We start from the raw sequence: 27,500 nt of genomic DNA, 5'->3' as shown, positions 1-27,500 counted from the left end.
ACACTAGAGGGCAGTTGATTCCTTCCCAAAATGTGGTTACGAAACCAAGGAATTTAAAGAGCTCATGATGTCGAGTAAGTAAGCAATGTTTCCTTACATTGTTGCTTGCAGTTAGAACAGTTGAAGTGGTCAAATTTGACCTTCGGAAACCTAAATAATGATTATTATCATTGTTATTGAACACCCTTAGGTTCTTTCTTTCGATGGGGTAGGGGGTAGGGGAAGACTGTTCATTAGCCACTATCAAAAATACCATAATACTCTTTGTTTGTCCCTATAGAATTTTGCATAAGCATCATTTTTATTTTCCCTTGGGAATTACATGCAATGGTTCCAAGAGAAACTCGAAACAATGCTTATGCAAAAATTTGAAGGGACAAACAAAGAGTGTTATGGTATTTTGATATTGGCTAAGGAACAGTCTTTTTTCCCCTACCCCCTACCCCTTCGAAAGAAACAGGCGTCGTTGCCTTAAGCGCGGGAAACTTATGCAAATAGGCCACTAAAGTTAGAATTGTAATATTATTTCTAATAGTTTGAAAGGACGGCGCCAAACTTTGTTGCCATTTGCGTTTTTTGGCAGGGCACAACCCAACTGATTTTGAAATTGCTTTTGATACTCAATTAGCAACTCAATATTAGTTGGAAAACGTAAATCTTGGCCCGCCCTAACTTTATTATTCTCGTCCTATTTCAGCTCGTAGCTTCACCTACGCTCGCCATCGGAATGAAGTTGGTGATGATTATCATGAGCACTATGATGTATCTGGAGGGTTCAGTTACGGGACGAGTGGGTTCAGTTACGGGTCTGGTGCGTCTATTTACGGGTCTAGCGGGTTCGCTTACGGGACAACCAGTTACGCCGACGATGTTGAAGAGGACGAAAGTGGAAGCAAACAAGACGATGAAGATGAGGATGAGAATGAAGACGAAAATGATGATAATGGCCAAGAAGAAGAGAAGATCGAAATAAGTGTGGTCAGTGAGGAGATATCTCAGCTATCAGTCGAGTCTTTTATCACCATCATGAAACACAAGTAAACCGCGAAGGGGATTTGCCACTAAGAAATCCAGCTCCACCAAAAATAACTTGCCAAGCCCAAGGTCATTAAAGCTTGTCATAGCAAACTACAATGGTATAGGAGGTAGGAAATCAAATTCTGAGTTTCAGAGCTTCTTAAACCACCATTCACCTGATATTATTCTTGGATGTGAGTCAAAACTAGATGGCGAACCTACTTACAGTGTGTTTCCATCTAATTGCACTGTGTACAGGAAGGATAGAAACTCTGCTGGAGCAGGAGTCTTTATTGGAATTAAGGATATCCTTGTCAGCTATCCCTTAAATGATATTGACTCAAACTGTGAAATTGTTTGGGCTCCTCTTCAACTGCAGGGTTGCACAAAGCTGGTTTCCTATTACCGTCCACCGAAATCTTCTGTTGATGAAGTTGAACAGTTCTGTGCTTCTGTAGACAAAGTGTTTGCAAGTTATTCACCAAAATATCCTCAAGTACTAATCGGGAGACCTTAACCACCCTGGAATAAATTGGGAAAGTTTGTCAGTTAACTCTCACACTGGTTTGTTTATTTGCTTGACACTATTGGCTTGTCTCCACTTAAACAATTTAATCCAGCTTGTTGAAAAACCCACAAGGGGTAACAATATCTTGGACTTACTGCTCACTTCAAATCTTAATAAAGCAACAAACAAGTTACGCACACCTGGTCCTAGCCACGACCAGGACGCCATCTTCTTTGACATAGATATTAGAACCAAAATTAGATCCTAAACCTGACCATAATATTTACATTTTTAGAAAAGCTGACATGAAAAAACTGGAAGAGGAAATTAATAAAATTGCACATGAGTTCCGTACCAAGCAAAATACCCCAGGTTTTTCAGCTGATGAAAATTGGAACTGTTTCAAATCAAAATCAAGCCACTGACAAGCATGTGCCTCAGAGACGAGTTAAATCCAACACGAAGCTCCCCTAGATCACAACCCAACTAAAGAGGATGATTCGTAAGCGAGAGAGATTATTCAAAAAAGCCAGAAGATCTAGACTTGCTTCTCATTGGCAGTCTTACAAATTTTACAGAAATTCAGTCAAAAAACGGATACAACAGGCAGCCACGTGAAAGTTATGTAAATGCGGTCATAGGGGCGGTTTTTAGAGTGGTTTTCAATTGAGTGTCGAAAGTAATTAGTGAATTTACTTTGGTTTATGATTACTTCACTCAGTGATTGGTTCAAAGCTCTCGCGCCACTTTCTCAACCAATCAGAAGTGAAACAAAAACCAATCGTGGCTTGCGCGTGCACATTTTCCCGCGCTTTGTGTCGGCTACGTGTAATTACTTCGAGTTTCGATTGGTTAACTGGATTGTCTCCGACCTTTTTGATTGGCCAAAGTAATTACTTTGGTTTTGGTTTTCCGACACTCAATTGAAAACTGCTCTAGCTTGAAGAAGGAAATGTCACATTGAAAAGAAGAGAATCTATTGGTTTTCCTCCCCTGCGTGATGGAGATCGTGTTATCAATTCAAATAGTGGCAAGGCAAATGTACTCAACAGCTACTTCAAGTCAAAGTTTACTGCTGAAGATACATTCCAATCTTCTGGTAGGCATAAAGAATCGTAAGACTGTTGAAAAATCCTTTGTAACAAAGCAGCACATTGATGAGCTGGGTTTTTAAGAATCCAAGGAGAAAATTGATCTGGTCCTGAGGCTTTCATAGGTTTGAGAAGTTTAAACTGAAAGGGACTGGAACCTTTACTTAGAATTTTTGATGTCAAGAAATTACGCAAAATTCAAACAACGTTAACCGCCACCAAATCCGAGTGAAACAAAAAAAATAGCAGCTCAAAACATGAAAGGAAGACACAAATAACGCAGCAAGTACAAAAAGAGGAACAGATGGACAGAATTGAAGATTGAAAAATGATTGCAATGTAGTTTTTGAAACCTTCGTAGCCCAACAGTTGAAAAACAGTTATACAAAGTTCATTTTAAATGTCTGTAACGTTTGATATAATGCTGGAGAGACATACATGTATGACAAGAATCTGTGATTTATCAAGTTCTATAGCGATAAAGGACGCCCAATAGGCATTATTAACAAGATGAACTAGACAAACGTGACATAGCCTCTTTAAGTTCCATTCTTTTCGAAATCTTATTTCCCAGTCAGGAACAAAAAGTGTATTAAGAATAGTAATAAATGATAAATTTCCACGGACTATTCGCCACTTTGAGCAGGGCGGTTATCCGCCCTGCTTTGAGGTTGCGCGAGAGACCGGGTCGAAATGGTTGTCAAAGTGCATTGCGGGACTGTCCTACAATGCACTTTGTCAACCATGTCGACCCGGTCTCCCGCGGTACCTCAAAGTGGCGAACAGAATGAAGCAGATTCTTATTCCGCACAACTAAACTAGCTTCTTATAAAACAAAGCAAGTAACCGCTTTATCTTTCACTCAAACGCGCAACTGATTAATCCCTTGTTCAGAGCAGAGCACTTTGAATTTCTTTCTGCGATGCAAAGCGCACAACCAGATTACGTTCCCGCGAGAGTAAGAAGAATTGAGCTGCGATCAGTTCTCGCGCAAATGGCTGCACCCCGACGGCCATTGTATATTTCTTGAGCGTTCACAAAAGCTAATGGCGTAATCAAGTTCGCGTTAAAAACGTATTAACTAGATCTTTTTCAACCAAGCTCCAAGTAATTATGTAAATCATAAAGATATTTGAGGGTTAAGCTTTAAACAATAAACGATAAAACAAAAGAGTAAATAACTTTATTTACCTTTTTTGAACTTCCCAATCTCTTTTGTTTGACCGTTTGAAGGCTCGCCTAAAACCAACTGTGACTAACCTTCTCGCGTTTACCCGCGCATGGTAAAGCCCATAACGGTCATCTCTGAGCTTCTCTTTTTTTTTTTTTTCTCGGTGGGCAGTCCAAATGTTCAGTCTTGTGTTTTTTTCTCTACAAAGGCCTCCTTTTCACTACCGAAACTTTCACTAGAGAGAGTTTTCACTCACGTGGCCAGTATTTATGCAATTTTTTTAGAACAAAAGAAACCGTTTACTTAATTCAACTCCCACAGGTTTTGTTTGGGACTTCAACATGGCCGCCGTTCCATTGCTTTGGAGCACCAATATGGCCGCCGTGACGTCATGTAAAACGTTCTATAGTGCGTCCATTCAAAAGCCCACGACGAACCCCTCTCCCCCTGCTATCTGGATTTTTCCCAACGTGGTCAGCCTATGAGTTTTGGTCAATGTTGGATGTTTCTTTCAGTTTCAGTGTGTATTGCTTAAATGAGGTTTACGACGTCCGCCAGTGTTGTTGGAGTTTTTCTTAGAGATTAGCCAATGATTTTGGCTCAAGATCTGAACTTTTTTGGCCACAATTGGCCAAGAAACCTCTTCTGTGATTGTGAATAATAAAAACTGAGTATGGGATGTTATGCCGAGCTGTCAAAGGCTTAATGATCATTAATTAACCAACCAATATTTCCGGCGTTTCCGAAGTGGTTAAATCTTTTGTTTTGATGTAATATTCCTGTTTCTAAAGTGTTAACAGAACGTAAGGAATTTAAGTTAATTAAAGTAATCATTTGTAGTCGTCTAACTTCGCTAATACTCGGTTATCTCTTTAGCCAATTTTTGTTGTAAATTGTCTTTAAACTATACAGAAGATGTTGAAGAACAAAAGAAAAAGCAAAAACATAAAAAGAAGAAAGAATTAAAGATAGAAAAGAAAAAAAAAAACCCGCAATTTGAGTTTAAGGCAGTGTTTTGCTGTGAGAAACCGAGGGAATATGCCTGACGCGGTCATGTGCTTTAAAATCTGAATTGGCATTGATCGAAGGCGAAGTTGAAAACAGAAAGATAATTCGTTCATCCGCGTGATGGAATCTATTGTCTATACTTAGGAGACCAAAACGAAAAGACATGCCATGAATACAAATGCGAAAAGAATACAGCTTTCTCTCAGATTAATGATTACTTAATGATTAATGATTATTTTCCTGTTTGCAGTAAGGGAACAGCTTGTAGCCGTATATTTCGTTCATTTCCACTGTCATTTCTGGCTAGCAGTTGTGCAGAAATCGTATCCCAAATACCGCAAAAGGTAATTGTGTAACATATGTTGTTTCACTATTGCAACACTATTTAAAGGAGCTGTTTCACGGCTGTCTAATTTAAGTGGGTTAATATTGGCGTCTTTATTCCCTAAGGAACTTAACGTTAGAGAGGAATTTGCTTGTAACTGACAAAATCACAGTTTCGTGTCAAACAAACGTCTCTCCCAAAGCGCCATATGAAACTGTTACAAATGTCAAAAATGAACTTTGAAAAACTGTTAGACTAACAGCAAGTTTTCAAAAACCCCAACGTTTTCATGTCCATCCGTGGCTACTTTTGTAGTTGCTGTGTGGTTTATATCTTCGCAATGTTTTGAGCGTTCATTTTTATGTTTCACTCAATTTGGTGGCAGCTTTCTCTCAGATGCTTACTCAAGCCTTGATTCTGCTAACCCATGAAGCCATTTCTTCACTCATATGCCTTGGCATTGGTCATTCACCGTGCAAAAGATGCTTTAAGTCTGTTCATACACCTCAGTGCTATTCTAGGTTTCAGTGGATGGAATTATAAATAAGGATTTGTTGAATCAGCATGAACTGCCGAATATAAAAATCAAAGTTTCTAGCGGATTTCACAGCCAAGGGTGGTTTAACACCAAAGCCAACTTACCAAATTACTGCTGACTCTCAATGCCGGAACTTGCAATTTTCAGTATCAATATTTATCTTTGTTCGATCGTATGACAGGGGAACTAGAATAATATGGTTACATTAGCACTTTAGCAGTAGTCCTTCTAGACTAGAAGGTGTTCAAAAAGGGATAGAAATAAACGAGTCGGTTAGACACATTCATGTTACTCATGTGCACCTCATTTCCCCTCTCTCTTTCAAACTGTTTCAAACCCCTTTTAGGAATTCAGTCTAGCCATAAGTAAGCCAATAACACTAAAACCAAGGCTAGTTTTACTTTGCCATTGAAGTAAAATGCTTAGTTGACCCTTAGTTTTTCATGCAAATATGATTGTTATAAATAACGATTTCTGTGAAAATGTGACCTAAAAATTGTATCGAATTGTATATCTAATGATGTTCAGTGACCTCTATATCTTATCACAAGTTAAGTAAATTCTATGCGGTCTATGAAATGGTGGGTTCAATGTAGCCTTAAATGTAATTATTCGAGAGAGATCGAGACACATTTTACCCACAGTGGAACCCGTTTAAAGCGCAAACTCACCGGATCGACCCTGGTTGGTGTCAAGGTAGAAGAAGTGCCCCTAAATGAAGGCTTACGTTAAGAAAAAGGGATAAACATCGGCCAAGAATTCGTCCAAACAATTCCTTAAAGTATGCGTGGAATGTTTTCAATATTTCTTATTCTACACCATACAAGATACGGTTTGCGCCGGCATGAAAACCATGTCGGATACAGCTTCTTTCCGCACACGAGCTGTAATGGAGCAAAGCGGTGCCACACCGATTTGAAAGTGGATCATCACATATTGGATAAGTCAACAACTCCCAACATTGTTGGGCGTGTTGCGGCAGTGCACGTAGCTTAATCTTTCATCTTTAATCTTTAATCTGAGGCTCCAGCACTTGGCTACGTAGCCTGACTTCCGGCTGTTATACAAAGTTGTGGTCTCATTCACACAGAAGCCCTTCAAGCTAATCCTGCCAAGCCGATCACATGCTAGAAAAGGTCAGACCACATCACCGGGAACTCCGTGCCCTAATGTTTTCGAATAGTGTATGGGGTCTATAACGTCCCACAGAGTTAATGAACAAGGGCCGTGAGACGGGACCTCCGGCTTATCGTCCTTACCCGAGAAGACTAACCGTTTGCAGATGTAGTTACAAAGGCAGCACTTTCTCCTCAGTTATTTAAAGACCCTGAGTGTTGGTCCGGCCGGGGTTGAACTCACGACCTCCTTCGTTACAGCCCGGTGCTCAACCAACTGAGCCACCGGTGCGCTTAAAGTTTGATCGGTTTCAAACTTTGCGCAACAACTCCCAACAACACCGAAGAACATGCAACAGGGTGTGCAAACAGACGCAACATATAACATCCAACAATACTGGGAGTTGTTGGCCAACAATAACGTTGAGTCCGTTTGCAGCGGGCTTGAGTGCATGCTGCTCTTTTGCGTAGTGTAATTATAAACTAGTGTTCACACTATATCGGATAGCTTTTCATGTAGACAAGAAAAGCTATCCGGTATAGTGTAAACACAGCCTACAAAGTAGTGAAGGATGAAATAATGAGATAAGAGGTTTGGTTTAGTGTAGAGCGTTTTGACAGGACGTCACATCCAGTGTCCCAGAACAATGAAACGGCGGCCATGTTAGCCTTGCTGTCTCAAACTGATCCTGTAAGAGGTGAAACCCTTTCTAATGTAAAAGCTATATTTTAGTTACAGTACGCTAGGAATATCAATGTGCACGTGGTCATACAACTTGAACTCGCCAACCTCTGCTGTTAATCTCTTCAGCCAACTATTATTCTTTTTCTTTTTAACTTTACAAAATATTCTGAACAAACACCGGGTTCCAGGCGGTACTTTTACTATTAGAATACTAAGTGCATGATGTGCTTGTCGTGCTCTTGGACACAAAAATCTGAGTTGTCATCGATCGAAAGCGCAGTTGTAAACAGGAAGAAGATTCGATCATCCGGGTTATGAATTCTTTTGTTTGTACGTAACAGGCAGACAAAAGATTACAGCTTTGTTAAGGCATTCCGACACAAACATTAATCGGTCTTTGTCACGCGATCCCTACTGAACTTTCCGCTCAAAGAGTTCCGTTTTCCATGACATAAAAACAAGGGAATGTCGTTCTCGGTGAAATGTTGTTTTTTTTTGCTAGATCCATTCACTTTGGAGAAAACTAGCAAAGAAAATCTTTCATAAAATATCATTAAATAAGAAAAGCCGATCTTATACACTATGCATGTTCAGGGGTCAGACCCTGCGAAAACAAACAGGAAATACAAACCTCGGGCGATAGCTCCAAAAATGAACAGCAGATTTTCAAAGTACCCTGAGCACAGTGGTGTTTATCAAAATCCTCCAAATAGTGTGCAATACCCACTAAAAACTTGCATCAGACAAAACCAGCAATGCAACAGTTGAGGTAAAAGTTCCAGCGGGCCTGTCATTCCATTCAAGATTTACATTTATTTTCTTCACCTTGTATTAGGCCGGAAATTAACTCAGCAGATGTCTATTGCAATTCTAGTATCGAGTGATTGGCTCCAGTATGTGATACAGTAAGTTGATAGTAGTTGTTTTTCACAGCAGCATTGTGGGAAGTGGCTTCTTCCCTTTTAAGCAGACATTCTTGCGTCACCAAGACCCGTGAATTTCCTCTTGAGAGAAGGTGCTTTCGTTTTCCTGGTTGAAGACAAAGAGCTGCTTCTATCGGATTTTTTCACACCCGACAGCCATGTTTAGTTAAACGTTGGGTAACTGCGGTATCCCAAGCACCAAAAGAAAGGTAATTCTAAGTTGTTTCACTGTTTTAACACTGATTAATATTCTACTCCTTATTTGCTATGCCGCATTGGGCAGCCTGAATACCAATGCCGACAATGCGTAATAGATGATACATCAAATCACTTTGCATACGCGGGACTTGGCTTTGTCATGATGCTCGTAAGTTCTTCGCTCTTATATCCGCGTAAGCCTTACATTGGTTGCGAGTTCTTTGTGCAAAAGGACTGGTAAAAGTGGCTTAAAGTTGGAACACTGTCATGCTACCCATCTGAGCGGCGCTATTCTAGGTTTCCGAGCCGGATGGAAATGTAAGTGATCACGCAAGAGAGGAGTGAACTTTGAGCACTATAACGTTGATAAAAGATTTGTTGAATCGATTTGAACCGCCAAATAATAATAACTACCGAAGATTGAGGCGGATTTTACAATTCTCTAGTGACAGTACTCTGATTATATTGGCATGGGGTCTTTAATTTGGTAAAAAAAGACCTATTGATTTAATGCAGCCAAGAAATTCTAGCCATGGATCAACCCAATGTGTCAAAGATGTGCGATCAGGAGAAATTACCGGGAAAGGCATTTCGTTGAAATAAAAAATAAATTAATGTATGCTGTAAATAGATAAATACAGTCGAACCTCCAAGTGCGACCGCCTATCCAAAACACCAAAACTTTCCCAGTTAAAGCCTTAGAGTTAGAACCTGAGGTAACCTTAGAGTTGGAACCTGCGCCCTAGAGTTGGAACACCGGCTGTAAGCGACCGCGACCACTTTTTGGACCTGACGATCAATGATTTTCCATTGTTTTTAACCTCTTGTAAGCGACCACCTAACACATTCTCTAACCTCTATTTAACTAAAGTAGATGTGCCTGGACCTTTTCTCGGAAAAGACCCCCTGTGGTTCGATTCTTGTAAGCGACCACCTCCCGTAATGCATTTTGGGTGGTCGCTTCCCGGAGGTTCGACCGTAAATAAAAATACTTATTATATGGCCGTGTCTCACAAGGACTGGGAACTACCGCATTCACGAATTTGATTGGTTAAAATCGATATTAAAAGCGGTCTAGATTTTACCATCCAGACTGGCATCTAGACCGATCTTGTTGGAACAGTTGTTTTTGTTCCATTGCTTTCTTGTTTGGCCATATAATAAACATCTTATTAACCGAGCAAGGTCGGTCTGTATGGGAGAATCTTGACCTCGATCGCTGGTACAGACCTCACTGCGTTCGGTCTGTACTACGACCTCGGTCAAGATTCTCCCATACAGACCTCCCGCTCGGTTAATAAGAACTAAATATTAAATTATTTATATAGCGCTTTGTGCGTTCGATTTATCTTATTCCAGAATAAGAATACGCAGAAATTTGTGACAAATCTCTCCAACCGCGCATTTTCCTAGCACTGGAATACTACATTCATCTTAACTATTAATGTCGACGAGATCTTTGGATCAATTTGCGCAAATCCAAAACAAGTGATTTTTAGAGTTTACTTCATGTATTCTTAGTCCGGAATACGTTTAATTGAATGCAACAACACTTTACAATATTTCAATATTTAAATAACAATTATATAATGCGATGTCAATTAGAAATAGTTTGAAGAAAGGAAGCGACAAGATATCAATAGCGCGAAACAATATTTACAGTTGAACAAGTAAATAATTACATTACACAGTATCAATTCAAAATACGTCTGAAAAAAGTCTTGGCTTGGATTTGAAAGTAGTCAACCAATTGCAACTCCTCGACTCCTCATATCCTGTGGAAGAGAGTTCCATATATAAATTATACTGGTGCAATATATGAAGTTAAGTAGAGATAAAGGTGTACACGAGCAAAAGTCCCAAACGGCCGGAGCTTATAATTATCCCGGTTACCTAGCATGAAGCATGCCTATAAGTGTTGCTATTCTCCCATGGACGAGATGCTAGTCCATGGCAGTGTTACCCCCAACAGTATGTCGTCGGTACCCATTTAAACACCTTGGGTGAAGAAAGACAAAGTGGAGTAAAGTTCCTTGTTTAAGGAAACAACGCGACAGGCAAGGCTTCAACCCCAGATCTCGAGGTGTTGACCGCTCGGCCACACACTCCTCTGATTCCATTCTTGCTCTCTTTCTCTGCCGCTGTCTTTCTTGGGTTCGTTTTGGTTTATCTAACTATATATGGTCCGTTGCTTTTGTGATGGAACCTTTTAATTTCTTTTTGTTTTATCTTCGTCCATTTCTGTCTACTGTCTATCTCGTTTGATATCCGACTGACTATTAGTTTTCTCTTCAATTTAGGTTCCAAAAAGAATGAAAGCCTGTTAACTAAAATGAAGAAGAAAGCAGCTTTGGGACTGTGGTGGCTGGTTGCTGTTCCTATTCTGCCATTCTTCTATCTTTCTGGTCTGAAGGCCAATTGGCTAATGCCAACAGATCCTGTGCTGGTAGTCAAGACCCTGATAGTCGAGTTTTATTTGCCTGCCATAGATGTACTGACGGATTTCTGGACAGGAGCTAGTTTTTTCCGCAGCTGCCATGTTAATTCCGGATTGTATACCATCTCTGTAACCTTTCTCCCATTTTTTGGTAAGCTCTTGTCCGAGATTACCCAAATTTTGAAAATTAAACGAAAGCAAGGTAATCTGTTTAATTAATGCTATGTGGAAATTTCTGATCAGAGATAGGTTGAAGCACGTGTTGGTGCAGTTGCCACTTATACAGCCTGGTCTCACTTTATGTCGACTCAAGTGGTTATCTCAACTATCCGCCGAGGACGTCGAAGCAGAGAAGATTCTCTTTCGAATGGCCAGCGACAGGGTCTGGGAGCCATTCCTGGAGGCCGGACCTCAACTCACTCTGCAATTACTGATCGTTTGGCAGACGGGAGAGGTAACATCTACGCAATGTGTCACAATGCCTGTAAGTTGTTTTGCCTTGTGCTGGGCTGCAGCATCGACATTTTTTAATAATAGAGTCGACCATGGCATCGCCATTCCTCCGACTGTCAATAACCTGATTATCACATCCATAGTCTCTGTACTTGTTATACCACGTATTCTCTATTTTTCAATCATGGCATATTTATCAGGATACTGGGCCGCCATTACAATCGTGAGCACGTTGGTTGTCGTCGGGATAGCTCTGAAGTTTTTCTCAGTTAATGAGCCAAAACCTAAGATGAAATACGATCGGCATAAGGATGAATACTTTCTGGTTCCTTGCAAGGGATTCAAGCCAATAATGGATGAAATCAGACTCAAAAGCACCTTTTTATCTGTGTTTGCACCAACTGTTGTTGGATTCAAAAAATCCAAAATACTTTTAGTTTCTTCAGTTGCGTCCATCACTGCAATACTGTGCTCCCTTGGATCTTTATGGCTTTACTTGTCGTTTGACAATTGGGGACACGCTAACAGCCCTACTTTCCAATCCTTTTCTTGCCCCTCAGAAAAGTCATGCCTAAGGTGTCCATTAAATGAAACCGACGTCTTGCGTTGCTCAAAAGCATCGTGGCTAAAAGAACACAACATCAGCAAGCAAATAACTCAATACAGTTGGCAGTGTGGAATCAAAATATGCAAAGCTCAATGCAGTGACAACGGTGAACCCAATGACAACTTGCTATTTGGCTAATTCCCAGCTCTATTGTGTCTCATGGTTTTGTCTGCTGGGTTTTCACTCATCCTTAAATATATGACCGACTTCATCAGGCTGGAAAAATGGATACCTTTAAAACACAACATTTTCCTCAGCCTAGCGATTGAACTTGAGGAGAAAAAAGAAGCTGACAACGAGGCTTCAAAGAAGAAGGACCGGATACTTTGGAGAAACTTTATAAAAGATGAAGAGCACGAATCAAAACTATGCCGTTACGTCGAAGGACAAAAACTTGATCAAGCCATCATCACAGCTCAACGTAAAGGATTTTCCAGGATAACCTATGTCACAAGTACAGTGAACGAAATGGTATCCAAGCTCAGATATCCGTCACGTCATACAAAGGCCTTGGATTCATCTCAAACGGAAAACATTACAAAGGATAAGTATGGCGATAAGGAAAGCAAAAAACAGTTACAACTTTTGGACGCGTCGAAGACTGGTGATGTAAAACAAGTCTACAAATTGATGGAACGAGACGTAGACATTGATGCGAAGTGTCCAGACACAGGCAATACAGCTCTCATGTTTGCTGCTAAAAAAGACGATAAAGCTATAACAGAATTGCTACTAATGGAGCAGGCCAGTGTGTTTTTAGTCAACAATCGTGGCCTGAGCGCACTTACTTTGGCCCACGAAAAGGGTCATGCTGTTATTGTCAATATGATCTGTACAAAACTGGCAGAAACCAAAGAATTAGACGCACAAATGCTTCTCTCAAGTGAAAAGGGAGACCTAGCAACCGTTCTGGCGCTACTGAGCTTTGACACGAATCTTTTTTGTGTGGTAGACAAAATGCACGGGAAATCAAGCTTGCACCTCGCCGCTGAGAATGGCCACTTCAACGTTGCGCGTTTCCTGTGTGAAATGATGCGCCTTAAGCCTGAAGCGATTCTGAAGAAAAACAAATACGAAATGAATTACCTTCATTCAACTTGTCTGGGAGGTAACCTCGACCTCCTTCGGCTGCTTCTGCCACTATTTGAAAAGTCAAATCGCGACGCCATTGTTGAGACAGATGTCAACGGACGCACTGCTTTGTGGTTCGCTGCCCGACAAGGACACCTGGACATTGTTCGAGAACTTTTACCTATTTTTTCTAGCATTGATCCTCAGAGCATCATCGCAAGAAAGAGAGACGGCTCGAACGCCGTTATGGCCGCAGCATTCTTCGGCCATACGGAAACCGTGGGAGAACTCCTTCCTGTCTTCAAAAACATCGATCCCTCCAGCCTCTTCGAGACTTACCATGACTGTGACGACGCCGGCAGAAACTTAATCTCAATCGCAGAACATTACGGCCGTGTGAAAACCAAACAAGTGATTGAAGACTTTATGAAATCAAACAATCTACCACACCCTAATGCAGGTCTCACGATTAACAGAAATTATTTGGTCGACATTAATCAGGTACACTCAAGAATGAAGACTTGGGTATAGTATAATAGACTTGGGTATAGTATAATAACTTTGGTATACTGTCAAAACCAAGCCACTTACGACCCCTTGTAGTTAAAAAAGTTTCCTTTGCCGTAGGGTTTACACTGTTCCCCCTATTTTCCGTGAGATCGTCGAGATCGAGCGCTTTGTGTTACTGGCAGTCATCTCGGAGTGTCAAATCTACGTAGGGGGCGGAGCACAGTTTGGAAGGAACTGAAAAAAAATAATAATAATTATCCCCCCCACCGCCTTAAACCCCGACGCCCGTCCCCTCGGTACATATGAAACCAAGATGACCGTTGTACCAGTAAGCGCTCGATCCTCTAACGATCTTACGAAAAACAGGGGACTGTGAACAGTCTACGCAGGCTGTGGCGCCTGTTTAATCAGCGATACTAACGGGAACCTCGCTACACGAATCCGGGACCACCGTTCGACGGACAAAAATTCCCCTATTTTTTAGCATCTTAAAATAGACCAATTCCGATATATTAAAATTCATACTTGGCTTTGAGGCTAAAGGAATAAGAAAAAAGAAATCATCTTGAGGCTCATTAATGAATAATACATTTCTTTTGTTTTATTACCCCAAGCCTCGGAGCCAAGTATGAATTTTAATATATCGAAACTAATAGTTTTAAATCCAACGAATGCGCTGTAGCATCAACAAGGTCAACCTAAGAATCAAAGCAGTGCTTCTATTTCTAATTCTACAGGCCCGTTTACACAGAGCGATTTTATTGTGCGACAAGAGCTGCGATAAAATCGCAGCAAAGTTGCACTCAATTTCGAGCATGTTCGAATTTGCGGCGACAAGGCTGCGATCTGTCGCGCTACAAATCGCAGTGAAATCGTCGGCTGTTCACGCGCGCGATTTGCTGTCGCCGTAAAATTGCCGTTCGATCGCAGCTCTTGTCGCGCGATAAAATCGCTCAGTGTAAACGAGCCTTACTACCCATAACATTTAAACGTTTAAGCCCTAAGAGTGATCAGCATTAAATTTCTCCTTGTAATATCAATGCTTTGTAAAACAGACTAGTCATGAGAATTACGGACATGATCACACAAGATGAATGTGCTTGATATTTCATCAACTTCTCCCCACTACTTTTGCAGGAAATTAATAGAATTCAAATTTTGATCTTACGGTTTAAAGGGTTAACATTGGGAGGAGTGATAATTCATTTTTGGTCCACGTTCGCCCTCTAGGATCTAATTTGGATGTGTAATTGGTTTCAAAAAGTAAAACTAATTTAACTATATTACTTTTGAAATGTCTGGAGCAACACCTGGTGCAAAACACTCTATAGCACAACCAGCTGAATAGTCTGAATAGGATCCAAGCTGTGCAAGCGGCCCTTATCGTCAACAACACAAGTCAACAACACAGGGAAATAGATGATAATTATTTCCCCTATAGTACCAGTAAGACAGTAGCTCTTCTACCGTCTGGCAATAATGGCCTTTAAATATGTGACAGGGTGTGCACCTGACTCCTTATTTTCGAAATATATCCAGAGCTAAAATGAGGGCCAAAAGGATTGAGACACTTCTATAAAATGGCCCCTTTTTGAACAGTTGACATACCTATCCCCTCCCCTGTGAACCTCCACCCCCTCCCCCAAAAACCAATGTTGTATTTTAGACCCTCAAGTCTTTCTTTTACTTCAAACAACATTTATTTTGGGGGGTGGAGATTTACGGCGTGTAAATAAAATGGAATAGGAAATGTATGAAATTGTTGATAAAAGCAGCTGTTTTAGACAAGTGTGTCAACTACTTTTGTCGCTGATTGTAGCATCACTAAGCGTACCATGAGGAACTCCCAGCTGCTACATATTCCCAAATATATACAAGGACAAAAGACCCTCTAATTCAGAACGATCTAATCTTAACCGCGGCTCAGTCGGTAAAGCGCTGTGTAGAACTGGAGTTCGCGGGTTCGATTCCCGGGCTCGGATCAATACTCAGGGTCTTAAAATAAGTGATAAATGAGGGTACTCCGTTAGTACTGCAAGCGGCTAGACCTTCGCGTGGCTCGGATGACCACGTAAAAATGGCGGTCCCGTCTCTAACTGGAGAGGTGAAAACGTGTGTGATCAATTAGTACTTTCGTGCTAAATATACTGACATTCAAATAACGTGCATTGCTTAAATTTTTTTTAATACATGAATAGGACATTTTTACCCAATTATGAGTGTGTACAGTTTTTACTTGTTTTAGTTTTTAGCTTTTATTGTTCATGGGATCTGCTTGAATTAGACATTAATTATTACTTTAATTTTAATTTTGAAAAGTTCTTTTCGGACGAATAAAGTATGCATTGTATTGTGTTGTGTTGTATTCTATTGTAACTAACCAAAATTGTAGAGGGGAAAAGGCGGTTTGTATGCTTCTCCAGGATTTGAGCAAAGATTGTAAATAGCTAAAGCTTACGACTAAGTGGAAAAGTTGCAATAATGAACTGTGTGTAAAAAATAGCTGCATGGATCTCTTATAACGATATAACTGAGGAGACCTAATATCCGACGACAGCGACGGCAACGAGAATGTCGACGGAGAGAATCGTGTATTAAGGGCGCTTAAATTCGTTCCCAGGGTCTCATTTATTTCCGTCCGGCTTCACGTGACTGGAATAAAAGAGATCCTGGGAACAAGTAAAAAATACTCTGGTCCCCAGGTCTACTCATTTTCGTGATCAAGTGAGCTTCTGGGCCCGGTCGCAACCGTTTTCTGCTTTATTGTTTGAACCGCAAGTCTGTTGCTTAGCAACTACATATCGGATGTGATCACGCTTTGACTGAATTAAGAATCGGAAACTTTTCGTGGCATTTCGTGACAACTTCCAGATTTCTCGGATAAGCTCTGATTACCCAATTAACTTTAACGACGTAAAATCCCTCGTTCATTTCATTTGATACACCAGTGTGTAATTGTTCTTCACATCAACTTCAGTTCGGTCAGAAATTAAAAGGCCTCGGTCTTCGCCGCTGCTGCGTGCATCTATTGACCAGGGAAGTATCGACCTTGGCTAATATAGCTCAAGTCTTGTTCCCATTGTTCCTATTTAACACCTATAAATATCCTCTTTTTATCCTGATAATTTGGGCTTCGGATCATGATGAGTTTTATGCCACCAAACGATTAGCAACATGAAGATAAAAAACAGTTGTCTCCTCATCATAGTTTTAATGACCTTGGTGATTAGGGCGTTGGCCAGAACCCCAGACGCGTACAAACACAAATGTTGTCAAGACGACATTGAGAAATGGCTGGCCAGGAATTAGGACAAGGATTCCCTTAGTATCGTGTGCGAGCCAGAAATGGTACTGCGTAATAAACAATTGCAAACAATCAAAAATAAATTATTATTATTATTATTATTATTATTATTATTATTATTATTATTATTATTATTATTATTCATTCATTCAAAACATTTCCCTGTTTCTGATTGGCTTAAATCCCTCGGTTAATTCTTCATTGCAGCTGTATAAAGCTGTATACGATTGACGCAAATCGTTCAATAACTCGACAAGTTAATGAACAGCTATGGAAGGCGCGGTAGCTCAGCTGTTTTGGCGAAGCTGGAGAAAATGGCGGAAGATGACACTTGTTATTTGAAGCGAAATAGCCGAACTAATGCCTAAAAACAGCAAGAACAGAAAAATAAAGAACCACTCAACGGACGACCACTGATATTTGAAGAATATCTGCCAGTTATGAACACAATTTTTGCAATTGGGTAAAGAAGCCTGAAAAATTCAAGACTTCAACGAGGTTTGAACCCGTGACCTCGTGATAGACAGAGCGCAAAAACCGCTTGACATGCGCACTAGAATCACACTTGTGTTGCCGCCATTCCATTTTCAAAATGGCGGACGACAAATCAAAATCCACCACGTCATTGTGGAGGCTGTCACGCCGCTGGCGTTTCTCTGAGAAAATTTGCAAAAAGATGATCTGAATCTGCCATCATTCAACGATGCTTCAGAGCCGTCAGGGAAGAGATCGGACCAAAACCAGTTCGCCTAAAGCAATAGAGTTTTTGACGAGCTTCGAAGCTTCATTTGACGTTCGTTGTTTAGAGTTTTGCGTTTCTTAAGGTGGTCGGTTACTCTTTAAGCTCAGAACAGAGATATGTTGGAGGTAAATTATTTTCACGAAACATATCAAATATGACTTTTTTTTCGTTGATATGAAAATTTTTGAGAGGTGTTTAAAGGTGGAATTCCGATTTCATACACCAAGAGAGACTTTTTCAAATCGAAGTTTGAAGAGAGGCAGGTTTTTTTACCGCTAGTGTTCGTCTTCACAGTTGTAACTGGTTTTACACAGAAAAGCGAAGTCCAGTGCCTTATACTTTCACGCCACTCGATATAGTTTGTGAGGTTTTGGGGTCGTAAGTTGTCCTGAAATGCATATAGCGTACATGTGCGTTTTTAACTTCGAGTTAATATCTTGTCGACATTGTTCATACAATTTATTATATGGCTCCGTCTCACGAGGACTGGGAACTACAAAATTCACGAATTTGATTGGATAAAATCGATATTGACCGCGGTCTAGATTTTCCCATCTAGACCGGCATCTACACGGGTAACGTTTTGCGGTGAAAAGATGCAAACTGAAATGCAAAAATATTGAGAATTTTCTTCTACCAATATTTATTTATGGCAATGCCAAACAGCATGATGACAAAAGAGAGGATGACGAACAAATTTTGACAGAATTAAGTTCAGCTCATCGCCACTCATCGCCATTGGCAGGCAAAACGTCAGTTAGTACAAACCAGTTACATTAAACGAATTAAATTGTTCTTGTTTGGCCATATAATAAACATCTTATTAACCGAGCTAGGTCGGTCTGTATGGGAGAATCTTGACCTCGGTCTCTGGTACAGACCTCACTGCGTTCGGTCTGTACTGGCGACCTCGGTCAAGATTCTCCCATACAGACCTTCCGCTCGGTTAATAAGAACTAAGTATTAAAGTTTTCTCGCTTTATAAGCCAAGGCGACAGAGCGGCTGCCTGTTATATTAAACAGCGGCAAATATTGACAACAAACCCTGTTATTTTCTTCCCTTTAACAACATTCATTGCTATGTTTTGTGTAACTAAAAATAAAATATGTCAACTGTCACATCTGACTACCGGGGGATTGTGTGCTTTTTCAAGTTTATGGGGCTCTTTGCAAAGGGCGAGTTAAGTTTATTCAACAAAGTAAGCTGCTTTTTCCGTTTAGAGACTGAAAATGTCAGCAAAGGTGCTCTAGTTCAATGTGCAAAGCGCTTTTTTTGGCTTTTGATGCCAGCAAAACAGTTCACCACACTAGAAAATTTTTATTCACTTGCTACTGGCTCACAAAGACAGCAGAATTTGCCACATGGATGAATACATTTCACCAATGAAGGTGAGTGATGCAATAACATTACAATAGTTGCAATAATAATCTGCCCTGAATTGAATTTCCCCTATCCCTCAATATAGATTCTACGCCCCCTTCTTTGTCAGTGCCAAAAATCTGCCAAGAGAACTGAAGCACTAAGTTACACAGAATTAGTCAGACAGGTACATGTAGAAAACCCTCAAGGATCAAAAGCAGCAGCTGGATATTAAGCAGAGAAAAATCGAGAACGAAAACAAAAACTTTCACAAAAAAACATGAAGTTAAGTATTTGGGTTTAGCTCATTACGACAATGACATGCCAATGCCTTTGCAGTACTAACCCCCCCCCCCCCAGCAGTACACTGCTTAGCATTATATTGAGTGCTACTAAACATGTTTCATTTCATATTATTATTTACATGCACAGAACAAACTGCATTGAACACGATGCACAACCCCATGAATTTCTCAAATTGCTATTGGCCTATTATAAGACCCGTGAGTAAAACCACACCAAAAAGTTAGCTCACTATAATAAGGTAAAACAGATATTATTTTCATAATGGTTATGCTTTACAATGTAGCTGTGTCACCAAACACCCAAGGTCAATAATTTTGCTATTATCCCAACAGTAAACACTTAATGAACAAACAGTAAAACAAAATGAACTGTTTCCTGAGAGACCAGTCATTAAGTGATTTGTTATATAGAACAAATAGGAAAACGTGCAATGGGAACAGCAACGGTGGTTGTCGGACAATATTTGCGGGCAACAGTGCACTGTTACCCTCTGACATCATAGATTTTGCACTGTTGCCTGCTCAGAGACTTTTGAACGACAAAAGTGTTTTTGTTAGATATCATGTGACCTTGAAGTAACCAATGAGAGCATGCGCTGCTGGGGGCAAAAACAGTTATATAACAAAAATAATTATTATTCAACATAACACACTTTTGCTGGAAAAACAAGATCAGCAACACAAATCAAATGTTGAATTGAGAGAAGAAAATGTCATGCTTCACAAAAAAGGACAAAGTTATAGAGACAACACAGTTTTCAAGAAAAATATTGGACTGACATAAAAATTAATACCATGCACATGTAACCCTGTGAAAAAGCACCCCAAATGCCTAAATTTCCAATATAGGTTTTAGTCAGAACAAACTTTTCCTTATCACGGACTAAATTCTTATGGTCGTTAATTTTCTTTCTAGTGCAAATAATATTGAACAAAACAAAATAGTGTATTGTAATAATCAACTGATGTATGTTTAGTATTTTTTCCTTTCATTTTCCCGAATTTGTTCCCCACCTATATATACCGGGGGGTATCTGTTTGGGTCAAGTTAGCAGAAAGTTGGGGAATCCACTCAAAAGAGACACTTGTAATACCACTGGCAGTACTAAATCCTAACATTACTCAACAACAATGACAATATTATTTGTGTTCCTTTAATATATGTTTTACAACTAAAGGAGACACTGCATTTAGCTCTCTTGTGCACCATACAATTTCACAAGTCACTAGTCAACCACTAAACAAAAGGAGGAAAGAACTTATATGATCCAGACAAAATGGGAAATTTTGGTGGTGAACATTCTCCAGACCTGTTTGAGAATATCTTCCATGCCACAATGTATTTACAATAAAGAAAAGGGTTTTCCGTGAACCAAGAAAGCTAATCTGCAGAGAGTAAAAGTAGGTTGCTGCACTACTGCACAACTTCAGTTTCTTCATAAATCAGGTATGGCTACCATTTCCTACAAACAAAAACAATGATAAAATCATTACACAGAAAGTGAATAATGACACAGTAAGCACAAGGGGAAAGATAATACCTTACATTATGAAATTTTGAACTACGGATACTGTGTTTTTCGCTTTCTGATTGGTTCACTCACTCTCAGTTAACAGCTCTTATACAGTATGACATAATATGGAAACTGATTGCGCCAAGTGTTACCACGCTGGAAACTGATTGCCTTTAAATATGTCCAAGTGTCAAGAATCAAATGAAAATTTAAATAAAACAATAATCAATGGATATGATTGAGTTGCTGATCTCATATCAACATGCACTCATGGAATTATAATATTGTTCATTATTGTCTTGTGCTATAGGAATTACCTATATGCTTGTTAGTATAATTACTGAAAGTTCTCTGCACTGATTGCTTGTCATTGAGATGATTATTATTACGTGATAATCACCGAAGCGATTTTTTCAAAATAGCCACAAGCTGTTTTGTTCAGGTGACAGACAAATAAATTAATTGTTTTAAAGAAAATGTGTATTATTCAAATAATCAACTATGTAATAGGCGATTTGCATGATGGCATCATTTACTAAGAAATTGAGTTGCTTCTATTGTCAGGCAAATTTAAATTATTGTTTCCGATATTCCCTCAGACTTTATGAATGTTGGTGAATAAAAACCTCAACTTCATCTCGGTTTTTATTAACCGATATTCACCTTGCCTTCGGCGAAACAGTAATTGTTAATAATTATTATTTGGTGTTCACACTAATTTTTAGTGTTAAACAACTTTCAGTCAGGGGTACGCATCTAACTAAAGCTGTAAGGCTTATTATTATTATTATTATTATTATTATTATTATTATTATTATTATTATTATTATATAATGTACCTGAAGTGTTTGCATGCTTCCAAAGCTTTGCTGCACATGTGTTTTTGTAGCCGTTTTGCAAACTTATAAATATGAAAAAGTTGACCAACATGGTTACTCTGTTACAGTAATGTACTTTTCTGGGCTGTTCCACAACTGATCAGGACAATATTGCCAAACACTGAGTGGAAGACGCTTTGATGCAGATTTCCTGGAATGGTTTCTGCAAAAATATTTGAGAGGAACAGCAACAAAAACCTCGCACAGATCGATGGCATTTAACAGTCAAGGTTACGTGACGTGGAAATTGTAAATCGCAGGTGTTAAGAAAATTCAACTTTGTGGCTGAAGTTCTCTCACAGTTCATCTACAGCAAGAAACCCAGTGGACGATTTTATACGATCAAAGTTGTATGACCGCGTTACGTTACAGTCTTCAATAACAACGGCCAGCCAAACTTATTTTCAAAAGCAAAAACCTTTCGTCCATCAAGACCAAGTTGCTCCTGTAGTTCCCGAGAACAAAGAAGAATTTCGTTGCCAGTTCGCTAGTTTCTGTAAGATTTTTAAATAATCTGGGGGCAGACCAACACCCCATGTCAAGAAAATTCACAGTAGCCAAAACCAACAAAATGATACAAGAGGACGCATTGCTACTTGACATGCAGACTTGCGAAGTAATCAATCTTGTGTCCTCGACCGTTGATTTGGAATCGCTGAGTATTCTCTCCGACCTTGAAAAAAAATTCCTCTGGCACCCAGGGTATGAGTCGTGTAACTTTCCACAAATTTGACAAATGCTAGAGTGTTATTCTCCACTTCGATCGATCACTGTCTCGATCGTCTCGATCTTCGAATCTTTAGAGTTTGCGCAGGCGCAGTTACGCGAAAAAAGCCATTTTACGTCATTATTCTCTAGCCAATCAGCGGTTTTTGCGCTCTGTCCTCGTGATACCAGTGCGACGCTATAACCAACTGAGCTATGAGGCCACCGACGTTGGGACCTGGTCATTTGTGGGTTCTAATCTTCGGAAATCCCGTTAGTATCGTAAATTTGCCGTGGAAGAGGCAAATAAAGACGGGAACTTTCATCGATCGAGGTAAGCATATTTTAAAGTTTAAAATATTTTGAATGAATAATAAAACAATCATTGAATTCGGCTTTCGTATTATATGAAGAAGTATGCGGATCTGAGAGGGTGTTATCCACCTCGGTCGATAATTCCGTCCTTGTTCTGCATTCTTTATATCATAGGGCGGTTTTCAAACGAGTGTCATAAAACCAAAACCAAAGAAATTACTTTGGCTAATCAAAAAGGTCTTTCGACAAGGGTTACGCAGCAAAAATCCAATGAAACTCAAGGACTTTGGGTTTGTTATCGATGCTTGGTACCACGGAAAAGTGTTTGGATACACATATGTCATCGTCAAGACAATGACATATGTGATGCTTTTCGCGGGAAAAGCCTGTTCCTAATAAAAATATTTTTTTTGGAAATGGGTGGACTCAAAGAGTGGAGATAGAGGCAAATCTTGATGAGCTCCTGCAATTGTCTGGATAAACTACTCGTGTTGGCGAAATCTCGATCGTCAGATCGTTAGTCGTTCTAGATGGTTTTTACGTGACCTCATCGGTGTATGAGGCCACCCAAGCAGAAACAGCCATAAGTCAAAAAGGGACTTGGCCGAGTGCTGGAACATGTAGATGCAACAGGGCTGAATAACGTCTGCGCATGTGCAAGCTGTCATGACAACAGTGATCAAATTTCGGCGCGAAGGTGATTTGTTCTTTCGTCTTGTTGAACGTAGGCAAGTGAAAGAAAGGAAGAATCCTTTCGTTTTCGACTCAAAAAGGGAATGCTTTTTTTCTCCACTTTCACAAGTAATATTTTGAAGACTTCATGATCTGCATCGAAAATTTTCTTCCAGGAAATGCCGGTGAATGTGACTTTTCTTTCAACCCATTTTATGTTTCTTTGACGCATTGATTTCAACCGCCACGAAGCAAAGCCATATCTACTTCGTTTTCGATGAGTGGATCCTCTGCTTGGCTTGAGTGAAATGATGTTTGGGGACATTGATGGTGATATGAATGGTATTTAAAAAGTACTGAAAAAGGTGTGTATATACCAGAACTTAAATTAAGTTAAATACTTATTCAAAGAAAACCCACGCGTTGCTGTCGTATAGAATAACGAATTACAGTAAATTTCACTGTCCTTTGGCCGGCTTCTTGTACTCCTGAGCCTGTTCTTCGAATCATTTCACATGAGCTTCCTTTTAAAAGCAAGCTGTAATTGACGAGTCGTTGCGATCGAAAAAAGCTGAAAAAGTCAACTTCAAAGTGCTTGTTTACATAAGTTTTATATACAGTTTTATGAAGTGTACCAGATTGTACCAGATTGTACATACACAGTTATAATTTTTATTATACAGATTAATTACATTAAGTTGTGGTTTTACAACTCTAAGATATGTTTAAATGCACGTACTTTGTACTTCACGGGTTTTCTTCAATTCCCTAAATTACAAATTTCCAACTACAAACCTAAAATTATATGAAAGAATGTGAATCAGGGACACTGTTCTTTGCCTTTGTAGGGCTTCCCTGTCTGGTGATGTTCTGCTGTTATTTCTTGTAATGGATCTTAAAAGAAGATCAAACAGCCCAGGGGCATTCTCTTCGCAAAATTCCCTCATCATAACTGGATCATACAGCGGTGCTTCAGCTTTGCTGTCATATTATCTGAACAAAGCAGTCTGACACTGAGTGACCAGCTGGTCAAAGGTGATGTCTGCAAAACAAACAAAGGTAATAGTTATTTTGTTTACAAAATATGCTTAAATATCTATCTCTCACCTCAAATATTTCCAAATCGTGCTTTTTAATTTGAGCTCTAGAAACAAAATTGTTGCAAGTTAGGAGGGAACATATGTTCAGACTGCCAAAAAATATGTTTGAGAATAGAATTTTCTGTGCCTTGCTTTAGTTTAAGTCACTTGCTGTTTTCCTTTACAGCTTAGAATGAGCCTGGCCATTTTGTAAAGCAAAATGCATCAATTTTATACGAAAATTGTGCTTGGTAGTGTACCTGAAGACGTGTACTTTCCATGTTTTCTAGGGCTGTCCCAAGTTGATTGGAAGAAATGTCCTACGAAGATACACCAAGACAATTATTCCTGTGCTTTTTTCATGATTGTTACACTGTTTGATATGAATAAAATTGTCCTTTTTATTAGTATACCTGTTATTGTGGGGTGAATGTGTTCTGGTTGAGGTGGTGATAGTGCTCCTAGTCTGTTTCTAAAACAAGAGAAGTTTCATAGCCAAACAATATTATTGACTGGTTCTGAAAATAAATTTGTCCTGACCCGTGGAGTCATGATAATAATTAAATTTTATATAGCGCTAATTGTATAAAATATTTATAAGCACTTTACATTTTAAAATATAAAATTATAAAAAGTAGCATAACAATAAAAAAGGTAACAAAAAAAAAAATAAAAAGCGCAATACAAAGGTTTTGTTTTATGTAACACCAAATAAATAAAGAAATAAAATGTGTTTTTTTTAATTTTTAATTAATTTATTTCTTTATTACATATATACCGGTATTTTATGTAATAATTTTCATATCCCCTTAGTATATAAGACTTACTTTTCTCGATAAAAATAAAATGAGGAAGAGAATAAACATTTGTACACTGACCTTTGGAGGAATGTAATCATACTCCTTTGATAAGGCATTGCCTGCTATCGTAGCCCATTTATTACACCAGCGTATCCCTGGCCGATAATTCTGGGTGTTAGCCCCTAACGTATCAAATAGATGGTAAAATCTCTTCGGGATGCTTCTTTTAGACAGCTGCGTGGAGTGTTCAAGAAATGGAGAGGAACAATACTCGTTTGCTTCACGGCTTGCTCTCATCCAGTGCCGAGTACAAGCCCATTAATTTAACTCATCTCTCTCTGTAACTCATATCTCAATCGATAAAGTTCGCGCAATAAACTATCGTGTTCCCGCACTTTTTTCACCTTTTGTACATACTTTAAACCCTTTTGTACAAAATGGTGTGGAAAGACCTATTTTCGACGGACCTCTTCTGAAAACGTCAAGCTCCCGTTTTCAGTTAAACGCTCCTTTTTTACAAAACACCGGGATCTACACGAGAATTTTCGAAAACGCCGCCATTTTCATAAGAATTGTTGTGGTACTTAGGCCGCACGCAATCGATCGCGCCATGACAGCTTGCACATGCGCAGACGTTATTCAGCCCTGTTTGTAGATGCAGATTTAATTGCTCGGAAAGCCTGATGCAGAGTCCATAAACCCGCGGGAGAATGGAGAATAATCTGAACAAAATGGCGGAGGGAAAGAAACACAAATGAACACAACTTAGTTATTATCGGTCTGTTTCGAAGCAGTCCGGTCCACAGCGAAGGAAGTGGCAATTTGTGATTAATATATATCTTGCGCCAGAGCCTGAGTCTGTTAAAATTTGCTGGGTGTAACGGTTGAGATTTCGCCGACACGAGTGGTCAAACCAGAGTCAGAGAACCGGTAAGCTTAAGTCAAATCTCTGGTTGTTATTTTTTCTATGTTATTTATTTTTATTTCTATTTTGATTTGGGGTGGTCCGTAGGGGGTGGGGGGTCAGTGTTTTGGGAATGCCTTGTACCCAACTAGGAAGCTCGTGGCCCTCGCAAACGATAAATCCTAGATAGGACCCTGGGAATTTCGCCATATCTTGTTCGTTGCTTGAAGAAGAGGAACTAGTTCATGTTGAGGAAACCGTCATTTTATTCCCCTTTCAACAAACATGTAGTCAATTTTTATGAACCCAACAACAAAAAGGAACGAAACAAAAAATCTGCAAATACACTTGTTGAAAAGTGGTGCCAAGTACTTAAGTAATCTAAAATGCGTTGTCTCATAAAGCGAAGGTGCTAGTCCTTAACATAAAAGTTCCAACAGTAAATACACCAACCCCGAAAGATTGCTCTTCTACTATGCATGGAAAAGTCTCCATGAAGAAGGATTTTTCCTTGAGCGGAAGTAATCGCCATTGACACTCAGTTTGGGTCATTCTGCACAGGTGAATTAAATCGTTCAATGAAAGGGTTTTCCTCGTGATCTAAACGTTCATTCTCCTAACTAGTTCATTACCTTTCTTTATTTGCTAGTCATGTGAATTTGGTGTTATATCAATGAAAACAATATCCCTTAACTGATAGTAATCTTCATTCTCAATACTTGTTTAACGCAAAGTGTTTGAAATTGTGAGGAGAATTTACATCCTGATCACTCCTGGGAGTCAAAGGGTTAAAACGAGGATGATCCCGACCACGTGATTGCTTACAGTCGGAAAAAGATGTATCCTGCACTATGTGCGTCTCGCAAGAGTTTATCTTCCAAAATTCCTCCTTTATCTTTCAATGTGCGAAGATGTAGGCTTTCAGGTATTCAGGTATTTCCACGTTTTTCCTTATGAAAACTGATTTTAATACCATGCAGCTGAAGGTTGTTTTCACAGAAAGTTTTGTATAATACATTAAAATCTTGGGTTGAATTAAATGGACTTCTGTCCAATGGCCAGTATGGTTTTTGTGATTATATGTCAACTCAGCATGCAATTTTGGATATTGTTAATTCGATCCAAAGCAATATGGATAATAAATTGTTCAGTTGCGGTATTTTCCTTGACTTTAAAGAGGCTTTTGATACTGTGGATCATTCAATTCTTCTGAGCAAGCTATATCATTAAGGGGCCCAGTAAATGAATGGTTTTCATCCTACTTA

At 39.4% G+C, this 27,500-nt stretch overlaps 2 protein-coding genes and 2 long non-coding RNA genes across 9 annotated transcripts in view; 2 read left to right on the top strand and 2 right to left on the bottom strand.

The window, feature by feature from the left end:
- The window catches only part of LOC138003527 (uncharacterized), a 39,127-nt gene extending 30,903 nt beyond the window's left edge, over positions 1-8,224 (bottom strand). For 3 of the 5 annotated variants that reach the window (XM_068849637.1, XM_068849640.1, XM_068849641.1), the window contains exons 1-2: positions 5,763-5,939; positions 1,244-1,539 (exon numbers count right to left, since the gene is read on the bottom strand). The gene's annotated coding sequence lies outside the window, so the exon portion shown is untranslated. Of the gene's footprint in view, positions 1-1,243; positions 1,540-5,762; positions 5,940-8,089 lie in introns of those variants that run through there. The other 2 variants (XM_068849638.1, XM_068849639.1) reach the window with 2 other exon arrangements.
- Positions 8,225-8,240: 16 nt separating this feature from the next.
- LOC138003532 (ankyrin repeat domain-containing protein 29-like) lies at positions 8,241-13,905 on the top strand. Of its 2 annotated transcripts, none has more exons than XM_068849654.1 (2): positions 8,241-8,363; positions 10,880-13,905. In XM_068849654.1, the coding sequence occupies exon 2, from the start codon at positions 12,236-12,238 to the stop codon at positions 13,676-13,678; it is 1,443 nt and encodes a 480-aa protein (XP_068705755.1). In that variant the 5' UTR covers positions 8,241-8,363; positions 10,880-12,235; the 3' UTR covers positions 13,679-13,905. The 2 variants fall into 2 exon arrangements, with proteins under 2 accessions (XP_068705755.1, XP_068705754.1); XM_068849653.1 differs by lacking the exon at positions 8,241-8,363 and adding an exon at positions 8,463-8,590.
- A 6,078-nt stretch (positions 13,906-19,983) lies between these two features.
- Positions 19,984-22,539, bottom strand: LOC138003552 (uncharacterized). Its single transcript, XR_011123601.1, has 2 exons — positions 21,722-22,539; positions 19,984-20,831 (listed from the first exon to the last, which is right to left on the bottom strand). It is a non-coding gene; the product is annotated as an uncharacterized lncRNA (long non-coding RNA).
- A 949-nt stretch (positions 22,540-23,488) lies between these two features.
- On the top strand, positions 23,489-24,910 carry LOC138003551 (uncharacterized). Its single transcript, XR_011123600.1, has 3 exons — positions 23,489-23,817; positions 24,301-24,511; positions 24,822-24,910. It is a non-coding gene; the product is annotated as an uncharacterized lncRNA (long non-coding RNA).
- Positions 24,911-27,500: the final 2,590 nt, after the last annotated feature.

The sequence above is a fragment of the Montipora foliosa genome, chromosome 5, assembly GCF_036669935.1.
Source record: "Montipora foliosa isolate CH-2021 chromosome 5, ASM3666993v2, whole genome shotgun sequence".
Lineage (NCBI taxonomy): Eukaryota > Metazoa > Cnidaria > Anthozoa > Scleractinia > Acroporidae > Montipora > Montipora foliosa.
This window is presented reverse-complemented; position numbering and strand designations above follow the sequence as displayed.